Source organism: Phalacrocorax aristotelis, chromosome 5 (assembly GCF_949628215.1).
Source record: "Phalacrocorax aristotelis chromosome 5, bGulAri2.1, whole genome shotgun sequence".
In the NCBI taxonomy this organism is placed as follows: domain Eukaryota; kingdom Metazoa; phylum Chordata; class Aves; order Suliformes; family Phalacrocoracidae; genus Phalacrocorax; species Phalacrocorax aristotelis.
The window spans coordinates 43873545-43898022 of record NC_134280.1 but is presented as its reverse complement, the minus strand read 5'-3'; the positions used below and the strand labels follow the sequence as shown (position 1 = coordinate 43898022).

General features: G+C 50.6%; 1 protein-coding gene across 1 annotated transcript in view; it reads right to left on the bottom strand.

Annotated features, from left to right (window-relative positions):
• Positions 1-316: 316 nt before the first annotated feature.
• The window catches only part of LOC142057691 (aryl hydrocarbon receptor-like), a 28186-nt gene continuing 4024 nt past the window's right edge, over positions 317-24478 (bottom strand). The window contains exons 3-11 of the mRNA XM_075094181.1: positions 15817-15923; positions 11044-11133; positions 9928-10051; positions 9535-9665; positions 8505-8707; positions 8270-8379; positions 7791-7932; positions 5494-7093; positions 317-3962 (exon numbers count right to left, since the gene is read on the bottom strand). Of these exons, the coding sequence (XP_074950282.1) occupies positions 3807-3962; positions 5494-7093; positions 7791-7932; positions 8270-8379; positions 8505-8707; positions 9535-9665; positions 9928-10051; positions 11044-11133; positions 15817-15923 (2663 nt within the window). The 3' untranslated portion in view covers positions 317-3806. The remainder of the gene's footprint in view (positions 3963-5493; positions 7094-7790; positions 7933-8269; positions 8380-8504; positions 8708-9534; positions 9666-9927; positions 10052-11043; positions 11134-15816; positions 15924-24478) is intronic.

Genomic DNA, 24478 nt, shown 5'->3' with positions numbered 1-24478 from the left:
CTCCACCCCCATCAGTGTGTGGTGCAGTCCCATAGCTTGTTCCTTAGGAAGAGAAAGGGAGGAAAAAGCAGAGCAGGGCACAGAAACTATAGAGGACCTCATTCTCCCAGCGTGTCTCTGCCAAACTTGAGAAATGTTTGCTTTATTTTGTTATGGAGCAGCAGATGCCAGGTGGGTGTGGAACGTTTTAAAATCTAATATTCGGAAAAACAAACCTGTGTTTCTACTTTCCAGATTGAAAAAAACAACGCAAGGGAGAACTATCAGCTAGTTGGTCTTAAATGACATTTTATATTATATAGATATTTTATATATACATGCATTTTGTATTTAGATATATCTCTATAGAATTATGTGGTTTTATAAATATAGGGCTGTGCAACTGAGCTTATAGAAAACTTTGCACTTTTATCCCAAATCTGAGCAAAGCTCACATTTCAAACTCCTGTACAAACAAGAGCTTTCCTGGCCCAGCTGAGAGGAAGCTTCTGGTTCTGCATTCTTAAATCAGAAGGTCATGCAGAATGAGCAAAAAGCTCTCCGAAGTCTGTCATAACCACATGCTCACCCATCTCCATCAAATTCCTCAGTTTATTTCAGAATTTTTTGATTTTTTAAAATAAAAACCAGAACAAAACAGATCACCAAATTTTATTTTGCATAAAGATCACACTGAATAATAAGAGGACCCTTTTCACTTTGAAGCAACAGACTGCCTTTCTGGAGAATTTTCCCTGATCCATATAAACCCATCTGACCTGCTGGTCTCCAATTATCCCACCTGATTCTTTCTAAATATCAGCAGAATATTTGCTTTTTCCCCATTCCTTTAAAATCATCAGATACTCAGATCACCAGATCAGAGATTCAGTTGATTCTTTTAATATTGCTGGGTACCAGCATTTCCAAACCTACTGAAATTTAAATATTTTGGTTGCCAACTGCTTTTAACCTGCTTGTTTCTTTTGGGAGACTGGGGTTCGCTATCCCACCCTATCACCTCTCTCCACATGCCTGTTGATTCCCAAAGGACAGAATGGGCATACGAAGTCTTTTCTCTAGAGAGAAGGCAGAAACAACATTCACACTGTCCCAGGAGCCCTCCAAAATGCCACATTCACTAGGGCATACAAATCCACAACCCACCTTGGAGACCAGGTGGCATCATCTGCTGGAGCTGGCCAAAGATGCTCCCACAATGAAGGGAAAATGCTCATGAGCCAGACAGGCAGCGGCTGTGCCGACCACGCAGTCCAGCCCTGCTCAGCTCACCAAACTCTTCAGCACTTTGGAAAATGCTCCCCTGGTACCTGTGGGGCTTCAGGCACATCCATGGCAGGAGCTGGAAGACAGGTGGAGTGTGCTTGGCAATCCCAAAGGCTGTGAGCACATCTGGGGTGGGGTGGCTGTACTCCTGGCTGCCTGCCATCCCCAACAATGGCTTCACCTTCACTTCTTCCAGACTACGCATCTTGCACGTGGCAGTCCCCAGTGTCAGAGGGGACAACAATATAGAACCAAGAGCGATTGCACACAGAGGAAATTGTCTTCTCCAGGGGCTGAACATCTCCCAGCACCAGCTTGGATCTCCCTGAGCAGAGGGCTTATTACAGGCAGGGCTGGCAGGAGCCAGAGCCTAGTGCCCAAGGCAGACTGCACCCCAGACTCATGTGGAAGCTCAGCTGCCACCTTCTCCAGCCCTGTAAGCCTCAGCTGTTCGCCAAAGGCAGTGGACAAAGGTCCCCAGGCTGGGCTGTCTCCACAACTTTGGCACACTCACAGGAACAATGAAAAGCAGGTACAAGCTGAGAAAGCTCCTCTGTAGAAGCCTTTGAGGGACTCTGCCTTCCTCTGGTGGTGAGGGGAAACACATAGAAGGTGGTCTTTTAACCACCTCAACTGCACAGCTTGCAACAGCCTCCATCACGCAGGGGTGAGCCCTGCCTGCCTCCTTCTCATGCGGCTGCTGTCCTGGGTCACCAGTGGCAGGACGCAGGCTCCAACACTGCAGCAGTGAAACCCTGACATGCTTGAGAAGGGGAAGATACACACAACCAGCAAGGGACATGTCAGGGGCTGAGGTCCAGAACCATTTATTGAAACAAAAAGGATAAGTTCACACGAGACCAAAGCTGGAGATGCAGGGGGAAGGATGCTGCTTTGTCAGATTTCTTAAAGGGTCGCTGTATTTCTGAGCTTTTGAACAGCCTGTTTGTCCCATTCCATAGGATGCCACTTTGGGAAGGTAAGAGGGTTTTTTTCCTCCACTGGGGTGGCATAAAAATAAATCTCTCAACTTACATACATATGTATGGGCTGTATTTAGAGTGATATTTTCCCACAGAAAATATCACTCTATCAGTACATCAGTAGTTATTTTATCTTAATTTTTCTTTTTTCAGTAAATCTGAAATCTTCTCCTTAGGTTAGGCAGCTCCGCTACTTATCTGCAATCTTTTTAAGCACAGATGCAAGGTATGGCTTATATGCCAGCCTGCTCCTGCTGTCTAAGAATGATCCCCCACTGCCTGTTCAGGTACTTCAGACCCCATCACCCAGGAGAAAAACTGGTTATCAGCCAACCTGGGCACATCATGTACAGTACAGCAAGACCCAGGGTGTTTGCTACAGGAAGTCTAATCTGAACCCTAACAAACGGGAACATGTGGGACACAGGGAAACCTGGTGGTGAAGAAGGACCAGTGCAACACGAGAACACAAGTCAGGGTTCACTTCCTTTATAAAACAGGCGGTATCTGTACAACATGGCCACGGCCACAGATGCCTGGCTGGGATGGCAGGAAATCTAAGAGGTGAAAACCTTTCCTGTCTCTTTTTTTTTTTTTTCTGGATGCATGAGCCTTTAATCTGTGTTGGAACATTTATGTAAGTGCAAAGCTTTGGTGAAGCTGGAGGACATTAGCCATCAGAAACCCTATTGTCATTCAGGGCAAGGGCTGCCTTCCACAGACGCTGCCAAGGACTACTGAACTGTCTGACCCAAGCAACAGCCATAGAAACAGCCTGGGTTTCCAAAAGCCTCACAAAATGCACCAAAAATTGCACTCTGTTAATGGCAGAACTGCAAAGGCTGGTGCAATGAAGCCCTCACTCCCTGGCTTCTCGGCAAAATGCAGGATTTGCCACATGAACATCACACCTTCAACACAGCAGCTTGGCTGCTGATAGAAAGCATTCCTTTTTTTCTTTATAGAGCCACAGTTAGACTCCAAATGCCACTTAAAAGACACCAGCAACCATAAAAGACCCAAAACGTTTCAAAGCTGACTCTCAGTAAGATATGCAGGCAGGGTGGGTAGACACTCACCCCACCAGGGAAACAGAAGCAAGGAGGGCAGGTGGGGTAGGATGAGACCGCAAGTGACAAGTACGCTCTGAGATCCTCCAACTGACCAAGAGCCATACAGCTCTTGGATACCAAGAGATAAAGAGCTAAAGAGCTCGTCTTTATCTAAAGACAAGGCTGCACACACTGGCTGACCAGCATCGCAGCCCAGCTCGCTCCTGTGCTATGGGGAAAGCTGCTCTCCAGCCCTGCTGCCAGCTACTGCCCTCCCCAGGCCAGAGACACCTTCACAGGACGGCACATGGATCCTCAGCAGGGGCAGGATGGTGGAGAAGTTGATTAAAAAAAAAAAACAAAAGGAAAAAAAGGCAAGAAAACCCAGCCCAGCCAAAGCAACCAACACCAAGAACGTGGCAGGGGGAAGGTTTGTTATCTGCAACTTGAAGGCAGCTCCTTTCCCAGGGAATAGTCCTGCTTTGTCCATTCCAGTCTTTCTCTCCTAGAGACAGAAGTCGCTGATGGAGGCATGAGGGTGATCTGGCAGTTCTTCTGCCTGGGTGTGCAGCTGGCAGAGGGGAGCTGGGCTCCCCCCCAGCACCAGGCAGTCTCCAGGGAGTCCCATGGGAGCACTGGGCAGAACACAGCTACTTTCGGGCTAGGAGAAGAGAGAGAAAACAGAGTGTTGAGGCATCTTGAGGCATTTCACTAGTACTGGTGCCCAAAGGCCCAGTGGCAAGAGGGGGAGCAGGTCTGCTCCTGCCCTACTGTCTCTGGTGCTACAGGAGCTTAGCAGTGACCCCATATACATCCCCACACCTTCCCCCACATCGTCTCTCACAAATGTCAACCCATCACTTCATCAACAAGAGGCTGAAAGCACACAGAGGACAAGGGCATCCAACCTCCTCAGCTGGCTCTAATTTTCACCTACTGACCTGCTAGTTGACCTTTGCAGAGCCTGGCCAGGTATCACAGCCCTGCAGCTCACTCATGAAACCTATCTGTAAATCACAGGCACCTGGACTGCACCTGAAGCAAGCACCTGGGTATTGCACGCTTACTGCACTCCTCCAGGCAAGCCAAAGCCACACCAGCCACAAGGTGGCCACAGAGCTCTTGATATGTTTCGGGGCTGTTCTTCACTGGTCCTACAAGCACCCAAATCCCTAGGCAGGTCCAGAGTCAAGCTCTTCAACAGAGCTATAAGGTGCATGGTGTATCAAGTTGGAGGAGATGGAGAATAGGAGGACCTGAGGTGCAAGGTATGGCCTTCAGGAAGAAGCAGAAGATGCTTTGCCAGCATCTGGTGGCCCGTGAGGTTAACACAGAGATCCCTGTGAGATAGCAGGGCACTCTTCCAGTAACAGATGTCTGACAAGGAAGAAGCTGCCCTGGGGACAGTACTCACCAGGGCAGAGCTGGGTAAGCAGGGAGGCAGGACAGACCAACCCTAGACATCTCACCCTGCCTGGTGGTGCCTGCAGGCTAGGGAAACATCACTGCAGAGGCAGGATCCTCTAGGACCTAGACCAGCTCTCCATGCTGTCAGCCCCAGCCCAGAAATCTCATGGCCCTTACAGACATGTACAGCATCTGCATCAAGGAGAGGGGAAAGGGCCAGGCAGCTTTCACTCCCTATGCCCTCCCCAAGCAGCCCCAGTTTGGGCTGTTGGTCCCAATCCCACAAGAGTCACTTGTAAGGACAGCCCTGAAGGGCACCATGATGCTTGGATAGAGTGCTGCAGACCTTGCCTTGTGATGCTAGAAGGCTAGCAGCAGCCAGATGGGCTGCCAAAAGGGGTTGGGCACAGGCCAGGGGACAATTCCACAAGGGAAAGAGACTATGATACAGCAGATCATCTCACGCATGCCTTGTACCACTCTTCAAAGCCTACCAGTGAATGGCCAGAATTACTTCCTCTACAGAAATGACAATTAAACAAACCATATGGAAACCAGATCCAGGGACAGTCATCTTTGAAAAGTAAGAACCCACACTCTGCTTTTTTGCTTTTCAACTTTTGGTGCAAAGGAAACCCTCTAAAGTCTTCCTTTCTGGCCATGCACCAGCTAGAGCAAGGTCATTCCTGTCTACTGACCAAGCAGTTTGTACCTCCCTGTGCTGAGACTCCCAGGAAATTCTGGCGCATAAATAACTAAGCACAAGAGTAGAGAAAAGCCCTTACCCTGTGCCTGCTCTCCTGGCTCAGCGTGGAGGTGTACGTCCCATAGGAGTTCACAGGAGTCTCCGACGGCCTGCCGATGTTCCTGAAGCGCTCTGCAGATGAGCCTGGAAAAGGGTGCTGGGGCATGGAGGGAACAGGGCTCGTCTGCTTCTTGGGAATAAGATGGTATGAGGAGGGGGGAAAAAACCCAGAGTATGGAGCCGTCTCTTCCTGGGACACTCCATTGCCCGCAGTTTCCATGCTACATAATCCATTCAGGTTAAAGCGTACCACCGGTGCACCAGGCCCTGGACTCAAGCATGCCTGGTGCTGGGAGACCAAGTCATGGCTGATGCCATAAAAACCAGGCTGAGCTGGGGACACCAGGAGTGGGCAAACATAGTCCTGCCATGGGCTGGGGCTGCTGCTTGTAAGGAGGTGTGGAGTGGAGTCAGGGCTGTGGCTACACAACCCATTCATTGGCAAGAGATGGTGCTTTGGCTGGCTGGGTGGTCCCACGCTGCCCTGGCACTGGCTGGGTAGCGAGAAGGACTGGCACGCATCTTCTTGGGTGGAATGTATGGCTGGGAAGTCATGCCTCAGCTGCTGTGCCCTCGGTGACTCCTGCAGGCAGGGGGCTCCCCGGGATAAGCTGGGTGCCTTGTCCCACAGGATTCCCCATGCTGGCTGGAGGAAGTGGAGCAGACCTGCCTCTTCAGCTGGCCTCCACTGCGAACCATCAGATGGCTCTTTCTTCTTCTCAGATGGCTCCGGCAGCAGTGGGGGCAGCTGACCTGGCACAGCGTGGAGGGGCTGTTCCCACAGTGGAGCAGGGGGCTGGCCCAAGGCAGTGCTGGGCTGTACCACATTCTGGGGCAGGTACTGTGAGTCCTCATCCTCCACATTGTTCTGATACATAGCAGTGCCTCCATGTGGGGTCAGGGACATGCTTGGCAGGGGACAGACCTGTTGTCCTCCCTCATGCTTGTTCACTAGAGTGGCATGGATGTAGGAGAGAATCTTGTTGCTGTCAAGGCAGTCGTTCAGTGACAGGGTGTGGTCAGGGTCCATATTGACCATCACCATTTTCTCATCCAGCATCAGGAGCTCCAGGTCTTCAGCATTCAACCCCAGGCCCTCCAGCGCAGTGAACAGCTCATTGTTGGAACAGCTCTCGTCACTCTTAATTGAGAGAGAGTCCAGGGTGGCCAAGAGAGGGTCCTCCTGCTGCAAATCCACCAGCTCCTTTCTGAGGCTGTCCCCACTTGAAGAACTTGGAGCATCGCCCCCTGCATCCAGCAAGGACATGTCCTTGAGGTGGTCTACAAAACTGCTGCTGAAGGAGTGGTTAGTTTTGGGAGCTGGATGGGAGATGTACACCGCCTTGTCCTGTCGCATCAGGGCACCCATCAGAGAACTGGGGTCAATGCCATCCTTCTGGGAGCACCCTCCATGGCTGTGGGAGGTCTTCTTGGACTTGCTGGTTTTCTCTTTGCTCTGGAAAGGGTCAGGGAAGCCCGGGAGAGGGCAAGCACTTTGATATAACAGCGCCTCTCCTGTAGCAAAGGTAAAGGGAAGATGCGTGGACCGTTTCCGAAGGTGCTCTCCTCCTTCTTCATCTCTGCAGGGTAGGAAGAGGAGACTGGGGCTTGTATATGCACAAACACTCACCACAAACTGCTTCTGCAATGGAAAATTGTGATTCCTACAAACCAAAGCCCCTTTTCTATGACCAGCATCCGTGTACCAAGCAGAACCACACACATATACATTTATGTATGCGTTTATGTAAATGCACACACATACACATTTTTATATACATACATGCACACAAAAACACACAATTGCAGTATAACCAAGAGGATACTTAAAATGCAAAGGGTAACAGAGCTCTGCCAGACAGAAGGTCACACCTTTGCCCTGCTCATCTACACTGCAGCCACCCCTCTAGGACAGGGATGTTGGGCTGCTGCCATACAGCAGCCACATTTGAGGTCCTTGCTGTTCCAGCACCCACCTGTTCCTACAGCTGCTGGCGAGCAGCCACTAGTCTCCCCAGCCTAAGCCTGGACCCGTGCCCAGGACACCAGGGCAGGGCTGTGAGGTGCACAGCACTGCTTAGCACTCTCCCATACTTGCAGAGGGCCATGTGGCTGAACAGCATCAAAGAACAGTATGCTATGGCTGCTCCTTTAAAAGGTACAAGAAGCAATGACTAATCAAACATCCTTCTCTACTTGGGGCATCCCAGAGTCCACACTGATGGAAAAAGCCAGCCTGTCCCCATCCCAGCCTGGGCTGACCCAGAAGGCACTTACACAAGGGGTCTCTGAGTGACAATGATGTACTCAGGCTTGCCGTTCTTGTAGACGAGCCGTGCGTTGGCCTGCACCCACTTCCAGCGGTTCTCCTTCGTCAGCAGGCGGAAGACTGTCAGCCCACTCTCTCCTGTCTTCATCACTGCCAGGAGGAAGCATGGTGCTAAGGGCTGTCAGCATGTCACCAGAGGCAGGGCTGCCTCCAGTGATGCTGCCATTTCCAGCCAGGATAAGCAGGTGAATCACAGCCATAGCATGGCTAGCACACACAGGGGACATCATCCTAGCTACATACCCTCCACTACACACCACCCCAAGCTCCCTGCAGTGACAAGAGCATCACAGCAAGGCATAAAGCAAAGCATCCTATGGGGAAAGGGCTGCTGGGCTTGATACAGCAGCCAATGGAGATGTGCATAGTCCAGCCTCACTCATCAGCCTCAGAGGTGGACATGAGGGACCGGGGGAGGGACTCTTACTCCTGACGTGGTTCTCGGCACAGTACAGCATGTCAGCAGCGTGGATGAACTGGTAGCCAGTGCCACACATCCGCAGCTCTGCCTCAGTATAGCCCAAAACGATCTTCCCCCTGCAGGAGAACAAAAACACATCCAGCTCAGAGACAAAGCTGGGGTGGGGCATCACCTAGGCAGGGTATGGAGTGGCATGCTGGAAGCCCAGAGCATCACCCTTCAGATCAGCTCTGCTGCTTACTTGGCATCACATGCCAAGGGGGTGAAGTCCAGCTTGTGCTTCGTCCTGAAGATCATGTTCTTGGTTCTGATCTGCAGGATGGACGGAGGCTGCAAAGGGGTGGAGATAGCGAACAGAGCAAGCTGGGGTGGTAGTGCAGACCCATCTTCAGACCTTTTGTTCTGACCATGAAGAAATTTCAGCCTGCCTTGAAGGTTTAGAGCCTGGGAAGAGGAGAAAAGTTCAGTGTCACACAGAAAATTGGAAGGAGAGAGAAGAGAGGGAGGAGAGCTGCATGGAAAGCAAGCCAACTCACTGCAGAGTTGATGCAAATAATCCCTTGTGACTTGTTCCTTGCGACTCCAGTGCTCCCCACTAAAGTAAGACAGAGAATCAAAGTGATGCTATGCTGAGGTCTCCGCAGCAGCAGCCTACTGCCTTCTCCCCCTGCAGCCGCTCGCTGCCAGCCCTGGGTTCAGACACGCAGCAGCTGCAGGGCCAAGCACATGCTGCAGTTGCATCAGGGCATCATCCAATGCACAGGCTGCTTTGCATGTTAACTGAGCTGTATCACAGCCCCCATCAGGGATCATAGTGTTGTTTCTAAACAACAGACAACCAGGACTTTTATTCATATTGAGTTTCCAAACTGAAGCAGGATGAGAAATAGCATTGTTACACCTGTGGTTAGAAAAGGTGAGAACCCCATTAACTTGCAGCAGAGAGAAGGAGGGATGAACACCACCTACTTGGTCTTAAGAGATGCCTTTAACACAAAAACTTGGCAAAATGTGTGGAGTAAAAGCACTTTTGTTCAAGATTCAGCATCTCCGAGAGGAACAAAACCCACACGGAGAGGTTGTAGGTACAGACCAAACCTATGAAAAACAGCAGAAATATCTCCTTGTTGAGACATTCAGGTGCTGCACATGGCAGAAAGGAGCGCTGGGTCTTTCAAGGCCAACTTTTGTGCTACAGCAGTGGCATGGACCCCTCGGGGTGAGCCTGCACCCCTCTTGCTGTGGAGATTGCAGCATGGGTCTGTACTCACCAGGAAGCCAGAGGAATTATCCAGGAGGCAGCGAAAGCGGCACACAAAGCTCCTTTCCAGAAAGGAGGAGTTTTCTGCAGGCAGCTGATCTGGTTTGTAGGCAACAGCAGAAAAGCCAAGACTCTTCCCCCCTGTAGGAGAGAGGGACTGGGAAAGGAGCAAGCAAGGATGCCTAGAGAAGATTGGAGGTCCCCAGCATCGGGGACTGTGACAGTTTGCAGAGCACAGCAACCAAAACTCAGGGAAAGCCACAATGTTTGGGTGAAGCCATGGCTAGAGCCACAAGGATGCAAGCCCCGTGCAAGTGATGGCAAGCAGCTGGGCTCCCCAGTGTACATGGGGAGCTACACATCTCTTGCCAAGTAGGGTGCCTGGCTCCCAGCCTGCATTTACCTTCTGCAGAAGGGTCACCCTCTGGAGTGTGGGGTGGGTTGAGTGCCCAGTGGAGGTTGCGCCTGAATTCCTGCTGGTCCTCAGTGTGGATCAGCTCAAAGACACTCTGGTGCATGACATCTGTCTAGAGAGGAAAAAAAAAAAAAAAAAAAAAAAAAGAGCAACATGTGAGCTCTGTGGCCTGCCCCAGGCACCAGTTTTCAAGCCCCACCTGGAAGCAGCCTGTCATGGCCCCAGTTGGCCATATCTCACCCAATTTCCCTGGTGCTCAGCTAGGTCCCTGGCTGAATGAGGTTTGACATCTTCCACCAGAGCTAGTGGGAACAGACAGCACATCTTGCTCTACAGACCCCTTGTCCATGTTGGGCCAGACCTCTGCCCCCATCTTAAAGAGCCGCTAACATCAGCAATACAGGTCCCCTCTGACAAGCTCGTCCCCATAACACGGTGCTCTTCAAAATCCTAGTGCTGACTTATAGGATGAAATGAAAACATGGGTTTGGGAACAAAACAGCAGCAAAGTCACCCCAGCCCTACACTGTTATCAAGAGAGTGAGGCACCTGCTCCGGGACTTGTGCCCTCTGCCCAGGTGGACAGCCCTCATCTACCGCAGATATTGGGGAAAGCCAGCTGTGTGGAAGCAACACCAAACCACAGTAACTAAAGGACTGTAGAGGTAAGTCCCAATTCCCCATAAATCTGACCTAGTGCCTTCCAGATTACCTGGGTAATCTGGATAGCCACAAAGCATTGGAGCCTTATGGAATTTCCCAAGGGTCACCCAGAAGAGTGTGTGCCTGAAGGCACACTGGGCAGAGAACCTCAGACATTTCACCATGGCATTACAGAACGGGGCCATAAACCTCACAGCCTGTCAACGTGGCTGGTGGAAAGCCTCTGTGGGCTAGCAAAGTTGCTTTGACACGTCCCCACGACCGTGTCTGGCAACATGGGATCCAAATTCACAAGAACAAGGAAAAGCCCCATGCAGTCCCCCAAGACTCTGTGATCCACGCAGAGCTTCCTCCTTGCAGGGAACTTGCGGCTATTCTCCAGCACCAAGGAAAAATCCACTCTGTAAACCCACCACAGTGAGTCAGAGGTGTCCCACCAACCTGGTGAAATCCCAAATAGTCCTGAATCGTATGTGAGGAGTAAAATATTAGTCCTTCCGACGTCACCACCAGCACGAAGCCGTCAAGTGCCTAGGGGAGAGAGCAGATTGGCAGGTACATGCCACACTCACATCACCACATAGCTGGCCAGCAAGTTTCATCCTACTCGGACACAGGTCACCCAAGTCATGGCCGGTCCCAGCTAGCAGGCAGCTGAGCCACTGCCCCACCAAGAGAAAGGTGCAGGAGAGGAGACATAGCATGGGAAAATCTGGAAGGAAAGGAAGCTCTTCCCAGTGGCATCTTCCTGTCATAACACTGAGTACTGCCCTGGCTCTCACCAAATCCACCAATGCAGTGTTCAAGTAGCTTCTTGGTTTCATACCCTTCCTGCAGGATGGGAACAGCACCAGAGACCTCCATTCTTATGCACATACCTTGCCACAGGACCAGAGCACATGGAGCTAAAATGCAAATTTTGACAGACCTGATGAGCCTGCTCTACCTAGCAGAGGCCAAGGCCTGCCTCTCATTCTCAGATTATCCTCCACTCTGCCTTGCTGGGGCAAATTCCACTGAAGGCTGGATGGAGAAAAATGGGGATCAATGCTGGCAGAGCCGTGCTCACCAAGAAAACAGATGGCACCTTCTGCTGGGTTTGTCCGAGGTCACGTAGCTCTTCCATACAGCTGCCCAAGCATACCCTAATCCAAACCAATAGAAAACTGCTTCCATCCTGGAAGCGTTCGCTCAGTCTCAGTTTTGGACATTTATACTCATCCTATGTGAAGAGCAAATAAAAATCTCAGAACAACTTGCAGAATGAAACTGGACACCATCAGTAACTGGTCCATTCTGGTATTCTGGTGGAAACAAGCCTTTCTGACAACCTTGAATCAAAACAGCGGTTCATGTTGGCTGCATTTAATGTTGACTCTTGTCTACCTGGGTGGTTCTGTTCATGTAGTTCCCATCCCCCCCACAGCCCAGCAGGGTCTTGGCATCCGTGCGTGGCTTAGGACAGCATGAGGCCAAAAAAGTTGGGACATGTTCAGTGGAGAGCAAACCCACTGCAGATCACTGCATGCTGCCAGCATTGGCTGGGCATTCCCTGCTGCTGCTTGGCCCACATGGACAGAGATACTCCTGCTGGTTTGGGAGAAACATGCCCAGCTCCTGGCTTCATTTGCACCCCTCCTGTCCTCTCCAGGTGCCAGAGGAGAGGCCTGGAGAAGGATCATGTTATGCCTGCCTGGGCAGTCCATGGCAAGGAACAAGGCCTAGAAAGGTGTTGTCTCCCCTGCCCACTCCTTCCTCCTGCATCACCCACCTAGTGGTTGAGGTGGCCAACCCAACACTGCAAAGAGCCTTAACCAGTGAAAATGGAAGAGGTGAAAGCTAAAGCATCAGTGTTTGGTTTTTGAAATCACAGTGAAAACACCTGATTTCTGAAAAGCCACTTTCTTCCAAAGCAGAAGGGAGGACAGGCTGAGTCTTGTCCCTGGGGGAAAACCACAGAATTGCTGGTTGACCTCAGAGTACCTTTTCCTTATGGCAAATAAATTATTTACCCTAAACTCACACCCAGCGACAGCCTGCTGCAAGGCACTCATCAGCCTGTACAGCACCGTCCTTCCAAAGCGCCACATGGCAGCAAAAGGACCAAGTGTTGGTGATCATGGGGGAAAGGGATGTCTGCAGCCACCTGTGCCTGGGATGCACACGTTAGCCACCAGATGCTCTCAGCCACGGAGGTCTCTGTGTGGTGTACAGATTTACACAATGCAGACACCCTGTCCTGGAGCATGTGCTCATTCATGCATGCCCTCCACCCAAACAGGCTGAACACCATGCTCTGTTTTCACAAAATAAATACTCAAGGTCCTTTGCCCATGTAGGCTTGAAACACTAAGCCTTTCCCACAGAAAATAGTAAATGCAGCCATAGATCCAAGGTTTCCAATGCATATTTAATGCTACACAACTTACATATTATACAGTTCACCGGCCCTTCCATCCTCTCCTTGTGCTCCAGGACTGCAAAGTCAACATCCAAAGGAGCACTGCGTTCCCAGACAGGAACGGGCTGAGCTGATTGGAGTCTCCATCTTCCTCAAGAGGAGCTAATGAGTCTAACAAATTTGGGAAGTAATTTGGGTGTTTTCTCCGAGCCAGCATCCCCAGAGCTGGCAGGACAGGATACAGGAGAAGGGACCAGGATGCTGGCTGACAGTGTCCTTTGCACCTGGAGATCCGTGAAGAATAGAAAGTGCAGAGGAGCTTCCCTGCCAGTTTGGGAGTGCAGCTGCTGTCCCAGAAGCCCTGGCTTTTCATCCCTCCTCTCTGGCACCAGGCAGGAGGTGGTACACAGAAGAGCATTGCTAACACAGGCACTGTCAGGATCCAGGGAAGTACCCCAAACTGCTAAGTGCTGCAGGCGCTGCACCTGCCTTTGCCAACCATGGGGGGCAAGCCCCAGCAGTGCAGAGCCCAGTGCTTTGAAGACCATGTCATCACTTCGCCAGGGCTGGGAGCAGGCCCACAGGAGTCTCCCTGAGTGGTAGGCATTGCTTTGTGACTCAGTTTCCCCACCTCTGAAATGATCCTGATAGACTTCCAGTAAACAGCTTCAAGCCCACAGTGCTGCCGTGAAGACCCAAGGAAATTACCGATTTATCTCCCCAGGAGCCAAACTGCTCTCACAGCCATAGCAGCACCACACGGCCACCCCTCCCTAAGGGCAACAGATCTCTGTGGGGATCCTCCTGCCAGCTTGAAGCAGGAGTCCTCTAGAAGGCAGGAATCCTCCTGCAGTGTGGACCCCAGAAGCCCTATGGCTGTCCAGAAACAAAACCATCCCGAACCACTAACCTGGCTGCAGGCAGGGAAGCCACAGTAGCCAGCCCTGGCTTTCTTCCCCCCTTCGTAATGTGTAGACATCAGGATTAATTAGGGTCTAGTATGTAGTCTCAGCCAAGTCCAGCTATTGTTGCTGCCAACTCCTGTTTCATTGTCCAGGTCTACATTTCTCCCCCCTCTCCTTCCCTTTATTCCAGGAACAAATGCTCTCTCTATTTACTGGGGTTGATCTCAGTGTGTGGGAATCTGCTGCAGAGGTTAATTAGTGTTGCCAAAGGCACTTTAACCCTTTGAGCAGCTTCAGAGGCATCGCTTTGCCATGGCAACAGCAAGCAACATCTTGCAGCACTCTGTCCTTCCCTAACTGCACTGACCAGCAGGCAGTGATGTGAACCTGTACTGCTGTGCACTTGGGCAGAGGTGCTCCACCCAGTTCTCAGTCTTGCTAAGGCCTTGGCTCCTTTAGAGGGATTTTCATTATTAACCCCAGATTAAGGTACCTTCCTCTGCTGAGTTTGCTGCTGGAGACAGTCTTGGTGGAAAAGGAGAAGCCAAAAAAGTAAGGCTGGAAAATTAGAGGGGTGGGAAGGGAAGAATCAGGGTGGACCAAGAGATGAGACAAAGGAAATTTGGACGTTGAAGGTGACAGACTAGGCGGAAGTAGGTTTTTAAACATGTAGGAGCATTTGATCATGGTACGGAGGCAGGTTCTGGGTCCCTGCTGTTCATAGCATCATACAGACAGGCCCCTGGAAGAGCCAAACATAAACCCAGAGCTTTTAACTACCAGCTTGGTACCCCTACAAGGATGGCATCAAGTTCGTGAGCAGGACATCAATCCCTGGCAAGCCCTGCTGAGCACAGTTTTGTTACATACACAGCACAAAACTCTCAGTTTTTTGGTTATTTACCACCTTGGCTTTAGCATTTTTCTCACTAGACACTGAGATCCTGGCTCTCCAGCTCTCAAGCAGGGCAGGAACTATACTTACTGCTAGGAGCTAAGGAAGCTTTTGGAAAGGAACTAGGGCTGACCAGCATGCTTGTCCTGCTCTGGACAACAGCCAGACAGGGAAAAGTGCTGCAGCCCATGCTCAGGTGCCAGGTGGGGAAGGAAGAGGACACCCATATCCTCACAGGACCTTCCGCTGCTGGAGCCTGACCTCTTCCTATTCACTATGTGTGGTTTGGAGACAGGTCATCTCCCAGCATCTCTGAATAAACCATGGAAGCGGCAGGCTCAGCCCAGCCATGCTGCAGCATCACCAGCATTCCCTCCAGTATCACCAAAGGAGCCAACTATGTGTCTTTCACAGAGCTCCCAAGATACATCCATGTACCCTGTATATATGGGCTGAGCATATGGCCCATCAGCACCTGTGTAGTCGGTGTCATGCATCGCTGCCTCAAAACCAGGGAAGACATCCATGACATTGTCTTCCCTGTTTTCACCAGTGTTTAGACAACATCCCTGATTCAGGACCAGTGTGCCCATGTTGAAAACCACACTCAAAATGTCCTGCTCCCGTGTCACACCTATGACCCATTTACACACGAGGGCAGAGAAGCAGGAATAGCTGAATCACCGTGGTCAGTTTAGCACCGCTTCCACCAAGATGGAGGGGGTTCTGACAGCCAAATGATTACAGGTGGCAATTTTCTCCAGGAAGGACAGGAAAAGGAGAGAAGAAGCAACACAGTTTCTCCCCAGGGACTTGAAGAAGTCTTAAACCTCTGCTCAGTCAGAAGCACTATGAGCTACACCACGTGAAATCACTGCTTCACCAACACACCCTGCAATCAGTAACAGAACAGCCTGCTCTTTGGGTAAAATTCAAAGGAGATGGAAAGGGGACAGGAAGAAAATCCCTTGAAGGCGTCTGCCAGGGAGAAGTGGCCAGCAAGGAGCACTAACCTGTAGAAGCAGCTCGCCTTCAGGTACTGCTGCTGAGCCCAGTGCTGGTCTGTTGCTGCAGTTTCCATCCCCCTCCACTTCTCCAGTGCCAGAATTCTTTAGAGCAACTGCAAAAAGCAAAGGGAAGGGACTTCAGTGCTGCAGTAACACATGCAAGTCACCACCATGAATGTCCAAAACGTGGACCTAGCTGCAAAGCTGGGCAATGCACTGCTGGGGAAGTTGTGATGTACTGCTGTGATGTACTGCCAACCTTTTGCTTCACCCCTCAAAAGAGTTGATTTTAACAGGACATTTTTCACCCACCAAATATGCTCAACAACTTCCCCACCCCCCTTGTTTTTTTCCTCCCATATCTTTAACAGCCAATATGCTCAACTTCCTTCCCCAGCTCCAGACCTTTAACAACCTATGAATAAAGAGCAGTTAAAGCCAAGGATCAGACAGGCATCAGCAGAGTAACTATGAGGTCCTGTGTTTGTCAGCAATTACCTGCAACCAGTAGCAAAAAGGGACCTGTTTAGGGAGCTCAGCAGCTGCAAATCTCTCATCATCTAGCAATAGCAAACAGTGAGGTCCCCAGTCCCAACGTGGACACACCATTCCTTGCAAGCAGAAACAGCCCTTAGTGCCACACCATACACATCCCACCGGCTCTTGGGGCATGGAAGCAGCTCTGCTTTTGCTGGAGAAGTCACTGCACGCAGCATTTCTTTGTGACGCTGAACCAGAATGGATCACCTCAAGCATGCCCTGACTCTGCAAAGGATCGCTGGCCAACAGCAGTGAAAGCCTGCCCTACACAAAAGGCATTGCAGCAAACCCACTCTTCCAGGATAAGGAACATGCCATTTTGAAGGGTACAATCTGGATAGTCCGGTCGATGATGTCTCATTAGAGTTCAGCAACATAGCTAGTTTATGCAATCAAATTAAGGCAAGCCACAGCTCACAGTGGGAGAAAAACAACACAGGAAAACTCACACATGGATACAAATGTAGACAACCAAGATCACAGGCAACCTAGATCAATGCACAGTAAATACGGATGAGGAAATCTGTCACTCAGTTTAACTAAAAGATGTGCCTGTAAATTTTGTACCGTGCTCCCTAAGAGAACAAATCCCAGGGATATTTTAGGGTGGATAATATTTAAAGAGTAAGATGACAACAAGCCTGCGCATGGCAGGACTGTCCAGGAGACAGCAGAGAATGCAGCAAAGCCAGGAAGCAAGCACCATGAGGACAGAATGTGGCATTTGGCTGCTGATATACCAGCTGCTCCCACCTGTACTGAGGAGGAAAGGTGCAAGGCACCAGCATCAGCTACTGCTGCAGCCTGCCCTTGGCTTCTGCTCAGAGAGAGCAAAAGCTCTTTTGAATTTGCTTTTCCCAGCTCCTGTGCTACATGTGCCAGGAAGCTTCCATGCTCAGATGCAATGGGAGCATCAAGTGGACCCTGGAAGTAATTTAACACCCCTTAAAGCTGTCAATGAGAGCAAAGTCACAAGTGAAGACAGAGCATCAAGTCAGAAGGCACAAGGCACCAGCCACCAGCACATAAATGAAACCAGGCTCTGTAATGCTCAGCTCACCTTGTTCTTTGCCAAAGCAGCTGCTGAAACTCAGCTTCTCCATCCATGTGGAGCAGATCCTGAGGGACCTCAGTGCCTGTGTGCAGAAGCTCATGGGTGAGCAGCTTCCCAGCCATTGTAAAAGGTGGATGCTCCAAACACATCTCTGAACCTTCTTCCAGGACCACAAGGTCCAAAGCAGAACCCAGCAGCGACTGCGTTCGAAGGGCAGCCACAAGCGGAGGGGCTGGTTCGGCCTCCAAAGTGGAGTCCCCCCATCTGTCAGTGCCTCTGCTGGGATAGACAAGCACATAGCAAAGGCATGCTGCCCCCTGCAGACCTGCTCTCTTTCACTGCCAGGGTTCACCTTCCATCCCAAAGGTCCTCCACATCCTCTGTGGGTGCTTGCCAAGCACTGGCTTTTAGGGAGGTGGGAGCAAGGAAGGATGCTGTGGTCTGCAGAGCCTCACTGGTACACACATGAGGCTTTGGGAACAAGGTGCACTTCTGCCAGACACAGGACCATCCCAAAGATCGACTCTGTTTCATAACCAAAATATGTCCTTGTTCTAATATTGCTTTTAACTGAAAAAAAAAAACCCTGATATGGCAGCAAATCCCCTGCTTCTGGGAGGTCTGGGAAATTCCCCTCAGGCTCAGCCCACGCAGATCATTTCAGGAACTATATGAACACCAAGGGGCTGGAAGCCAGGGATTAAGTTTATGGCACGTGTTTGTACAATAGTGGGTTGGTTCCGGGAGTGCTGGGCTGGACATGTATATGCTGCCACGTCCTGACCACTCTCCCATTCTGAACATCATCCTGCTGCAAGTGCTGCTGCCCAGGGTCCCCTGCCTGGGTCAGGGCCCGACAAGCCTGCACAAAGTCCCAGGCACAGGCAGGCCATTGAGCAGAGCAGCGTGCAATCACGGCAGCTGCATTGCTCAGGCAGGGTCCTGTGGTGCGCATGGAGCAGGTTTCTGGCAACACCCTTCCAGCAATTCACTTTCCTGATCCCTGGGAGCAAAACATAGGAGCTATGAATTATTAAAGATCTTCTGTCCTCCTCTGCTAGCTCCCAGACTGCTGCACTGGAGGTGCAAGATAGAAATAAACCTGGATGATAGAAGAGCAGCTAAAGGGTGCTGCCTTGTACTCAAAGGTCTGATTTAACAGTTTGATATTTGCCTGCAAAAGGAAAACCTGATCACAAGCACTGCCTAAAAATAGACTTTGCTAACAGCATCTGGGCTGCTTCTAAGCTGTGGGGCCAGAGGAAACAAGTTAAAATAAGAGGATGGCTCACTGTCCTCCATGCAGATGCCTGCCAGCAAACCCAGTCTGCTCCTGCAAACAGGATCAAACCACCAGGGCCGACGGTTTGCTCTCATACAAACCAGAATCCCCATGGGGGTTTTCCCATGACCTTCCCCAAACAGCACATTTTCCATCCAAGCCACCCAAGGAACACCAAAGATGACCCCTTCTTGGCTGCAGACATCTCAGGCTGGCCTCCCGCCGGTGTTCCCCAGCTTTGTCTCTCCATAAATAGCCCCGTGCAGCCCCTCAGGTCAGCAATTCAGCAGAACTGTCACAGCACATCAACCTGATGAAGCGGAGACGAGCCGGAGAGCCATGGCGGCATCCTCCCCTCCCGCCCAGCTACCCCGGGGAAGGACAAGGCAGGAACGGGGCAAGCTCAGCACCGGGGGAAAGGCGGCCTTCCCAAGACAGCACTTGCCTTCATGCTGGGCAGGGAGACATGGTGTAACTGGGGACTGGTATTTACAAGGGGGGTGGGGGAAGAGGATGGGAAGTGAGAGAGAGAGAAGTGGCTTTTCCTGGGCTCCCTTGCTCTGGCATCACCTTTGCCTCTGGCAAAGGAAGAAGGGGAAGAGAGAGAAGTTGGTCACCAGAAAGCAGCAAGGCTTGCACATTTTTCCTGCTATTTCTTCAAAGAAAGAAAAGATATATCTTCTGCCCACAGGCTATTTTGCCACAAAAAAAAGGCTTTTGTCAGAGAGGAAGAAAACCTCTCCCCACCTGGCCCCATCTCTGAGGAACAAGCTCCCTGCTCACATCCACCTCCCCGCAGGAGAGGGATGCTTTCGGCACCTTGGTGGTCCTCACACACCGGTGCCTGCTTTGCTTGCCAGGTCTCTGCTGCCTGGCCCTGTGCTGTCACCCCCTGGGGGGAGGAGGTCTGGGAGGCCAAAGGGGGGTGGGTTTCCTTCCTCTATCTCCAGGACAGCTTTCCCCCAGCACCCAGCCTCGCAAGCTGTTTCTCGTGATGCTGAAGGGACACCTCACTGCCTACCAGGTTTGCCAGTGAACTCCTGAACCTGCAAGGGCTTTGCAGACCTGAGAAATCTCTGCACCAACAAGTGGGTATTAACATTTTTGAGAGGATATCTCCCAGCCCCCTTCCCTCCACATGGCAAAACCTCTAAGTGGGAACAGGGTTTCACATCAGCTGCTGACTGCAAAGGAGGAAAATGAGATGACTTGATCCCAAATCCCCTCCAGGTGTTCATGCAGGAGAAGCAGCAGATAGAAACCCAACCACTTCATGAATCTTCAAGAGCAGCAAGGGGTCATGTCTCCCCACTACTGTTGGCACCATTTAAACAAGGCAAGGAAACACCGAACCCAGCTGCAAGTGATGGCAGGGACATACGCATGGCAATTATAAGTCTAAGTAGGTTTTGGGCAAGGAGAGAGAAGGAGGATTTTGGTAATGGTGCTCCCTGCAAGCATTCTGCCATAGGGCTTAATGCCCCAGTGCATATCTGTCACTCTCTGAGGGAAGGAGAGGTTGGTTGATTTATTAATGAAATTGCCTCCTACCCACCTCTCTCTTTCTGCCATTTGAGCCAATTCCCTGAAATGAAGGTTTTCCACTCACATGGGAGTAAAAAACTGACCTGGAGATATCTCCAGATCTTCTTTCCCACCCACCCTTCCAGCTCTGAGATGCTCACTGGCAGAGGGACCTGCAGCTCTACTGCTTGGTACACACACCCTCACATTAAATAACCCCTGAAAATTGTTTCCCTGCACTTTATTCCAGGAAGCAGCAGAATATCGGAAACTTAAAAAACCAAAACTCTCCAGGTTTCTCTTGAATAAACTGAGGTTGTTTCATTTTTAATCTAGAAGTTGCTTACACAGAAAAGAGTTTTTTACCCAGCAAGAATGATATTTTCCCTAACCAAAAAAAAAAAGGAAAGATGATGAGCTCACACAGGTCCCAGGTATTAGGCAAGCAATGCCTGCCACACCCTGAGCAGCCTCAGGTTGCCCATATCAGACACCACCCATCTCCACCCTCCCTTGGTGGGCAAAGTACCTCTACTAATGAGGGCTTGCATTGCCTGCCATCCTCCCTGGGAATACTACTGGGGAGATCCTCCAGGACCTGGCCCATCCACATGCAAGAGCAACTATATCCACCGAAAAAAGTTGAGGGATAGCCCAGCTCTCTCCCACCAGCACGACACATGAGTTCTGCAACACTCCAGTGAAACCACCACAAGAGCTTTTGTTTCCACTGGTGGGAAGCCCGCAGGTGACACAGCCATGGCTCAGCAGGAGCATGCAATGCAGAGAACAGCAGCATGTTGCTAAGAGAGCAGAATTTGGCCCAAATGCCTTCTTGATTGCCACACTTAAAATGGTGGAAAGCTAAATTGCTGTTATAAAGGCAGGCAAAGCACTGCGACCTCCTCTCTGGCTTCTCCAATGGCACCTACACTGTCTGCATGCCAAATCTGATCATTGCTCTGTCATTTAATCCACATGTTTTACAGCGAGCTTACATGTCTCCAACTATTTTGAGAAGCAAAGAACAGGAACATGCACTTAGTAAAGCATATCTTATTCTGGGATTTTTTTTGTCTTGTTCAGCATGACCTGAGCTCTTCCTAGGCAGTGCAGAAATATTCCAGTTCCACTTACAAGGAAGACTTAGTGGATGTAGCCAACAGCTCCTCCAATGTGGAGTATTTGAAATGCATTAGAAGGAAAGGGCATCATGAAAATATTTAGAGAAGCAGGCAGAGATTTGCTGAAACTGGGCAACAGAGCTGTCTCCTCCCCATCTTGCTGAACCGTCAGTTTGTTCCTCATCACTGGGATGTATGGAGCCCATTTGCTAGCAACTGGCAAATACTTCTTGAGTTTTCCTTTGCTTATTCATAATAGATGCTACAGCTTTACTTACCATTTCATAATACCTGCCACAGCTCCTGTTGACACAAATGTCATCAAATAGATGAATTATTTATCCTTTGCCTGAACAGTATGGATACACCACCTTCTGTGAGCATGCGTGGTGAATAATGGATGTCCTGTTAAAAGATCTAATTACACTTTTAAAAGCTAGGAGGCTTTGACTATGTGTAGCTTTCTGTTGTGTCTCTGAAGGCACTTGGGTGTCAAAGGGAAAAGCACATGCAGAAGTTTAAATAAGGACAAAGAGAACAAGGACCTGCCAGGCTTTCCCTCCTTCTTGCAGCATCAATAGCAGCTTGAACCATCCTGCTCCCACCGCTTGTCCCCCAAGAGCTTTAGGTGTGCATCATCCCAGCCTGCAACCTTAACCTGGAGTTTCCTACCAGCTCTGCTCCAGTGCTTGCATTTGAAGAAGCCCTGAGAGACCCTGGTTGCTTGTAGGGAGAAGAGCAGGCAGCCACCGAGAGCCCAGTGTAAACCCTAGGGACCTCCAACAGCTTCCTACCAGCTACTCTCATGAGAGCCAGAGAGAAATATTTGGCAAGAAAAACACACAGCAGGTAAATTGCCTACCTAAGGGAAGTCACAAGACTTTCCCAGCTTAAATTGCTCCTCCAAGGCCAGCTCATTACCTAGGCAATTAAGAGAGCAGGGTGATCACAGGACTAGGCTTTATTTTCTTAAACAGTCCCTTGGGCTTTATTGCTACAGCTATCTGTGGTACGCAGCTGAACAACTCCGAAGATGGGAGAGCAGACAAAGCAAACGAGCAACGTTAGTCATCTCCAAACTGCACATCAATTAACACACGTCCCAGTCTCCCATCCTCACCCTGAAGCAGAAGTTTCAGGGGCACAGTTAGGCCTATAATAACTATACAATTTAAAGCACTTTTCCAGCCTGACCCAACGGCCAGGGAGCAGCTTAGGCACTTTTTTGGCCCATCACAGCTCTAGCAATAGTTACCTGGATTCATACCATAGTTTAAAGGGTTAGGCTCAGCCCTGAGGCTGCACATCAATCCTGCAGGTGCCACCTGAGATTTTAAGAGGACGCTGGGAAAACCCCCAAACCCTCAATACTCACAGGAGCATTTTTTTTTTTAGAACGTGTGGGAGAGGCAAACTGCTTGCATTTTTGGATACTCAACACTAACTTTCCACATAAAACACGCTATGCACAGCTCAAAACCACATACAGCCCAAAATGAAGGTTACATCTAGCCTCTGATGCACGATGAAAGACTCTGCAGTTTGTAATCCATCTTGAACCAAAAATTTCTAATGTCACAATACATGCCAGGGTATTTTCCTCCTCTCCTCCCAGCCAGTGACCGACTTGAGCCTCCCAGAGGCCATGCCTCAGCTGCTGGCAAGTCCAGCTCTCCAGGTAGGATACTGCATATGAGCATCCCTGAGGAGCTCCATTTCCAAGCAGATTTAGCCCATTACTGGCTTAAAGCAAGGCTCAGGAGTGTGGTTCAAGCACATACCTCTTGGCACCACAGACCGAGCTTTTTCTTACCCATCTTCCCGTGGTTTTTAAACCCTGGACTCAATTAAGAGCCTTGTCTGAAACAAAAGCTGCAGGTCAATTGCTGGATGTTGGTGCCATAGCAAACACAGCCACCTCAAGAGTGTTTTGATTTAAGCCGAGCGAGCAAACATCTGTGTTCCCAGTAGCGTGCTGCCTCCTCCCTGGCTTCAGTTTGAGGAACAGCTGGAAAAAACATGCTGCACCATAGCCTTCCAAAACAGCACAAGCCCATGAAAGCCCAACTGAGATCAGTTCAGGCAACCACTGAGTCCTGGCAAAGCCACAGTGTGCAGGCACCTGGGAACAGAGCCTCAAGGGTACAGGTCCGTCACAGGCACAGGACGCCCTGGGGACACTGAGCTTTCCCCCAAGGGCAAGCGATTGCTCAGGGCGGTGGGCTAGCTCTCACACCCCAGAAGGGCCCGCTCACTGCAGGATGAGAAACAGAGCTTGGACAACCTTCCCAGCGTGCTGCAGGAGCAAACTGTGAGAGATGCTTCTCTAAACTGAGCCCTTGCCCACTTTGAGGTCTGCCAATTGACTTCCCACCAGGCGTTTAAGTGGATCAAGCAACAGGGATGCTATCTGACAGCCACATGATGAGGCGCCTTTGAGGCATCTTCCTTTTTGCTATCACCCTGCAGCGCAAGACCCAGCGACAAACCTTCCCCTGGAGCACCTTCCTTCCTCCTCTCCCCCGTTCCAGAGGGTGAGGAAGGCAGAAGAAACAGGAGATCCCCCATAAGCCAGCAGCTTTTTCTGGACTCTAGCATCAAGGGGGAGCTGCCCACTAGGCACTACTGGGCTAAGCTGCACAGCGCTCATCTGGTATGGTATGCTGTGCAGACCTGGCATGGTGGCACCAGTCCTGGGGTATGAGAGAGGGTGATGGCAGGAGCAAGGCTACTTGGTGGCTTGGCTTCACTGCACTGCTCCAAGGATGGTCCTCAGCCTTGGCGGGGAGAGAAGATGGGGCTCCCGGGCTCAGGGGAGATGCAGACCACTGCGCCTGGCTTCTCGGCTCTGGCAGTGGCAGCCCTGCAGTGTGCTCCTACCTCTACTGAGCCACACATGCTGAAAGAGCCTCCTGCAGAGAAGGAAGGAAGGTTAAGATGGTGAATGAGAATTAAAAATTATTTGTCTCACCAAGGGGGAATAAGGAAATAAGACATTTTGGGGGACTGCTATAGAAGAAAAGGGACCTGGACAGGAAAGGAGAAGGTAGAAGCTCTTAAGTCAACTTGCACTGACGTTTGGATAGGACCCTCAATTTGGAAGCCAACTTCAGCTCCTTTCAGTCCTCCTGGCCCAGGCTAATG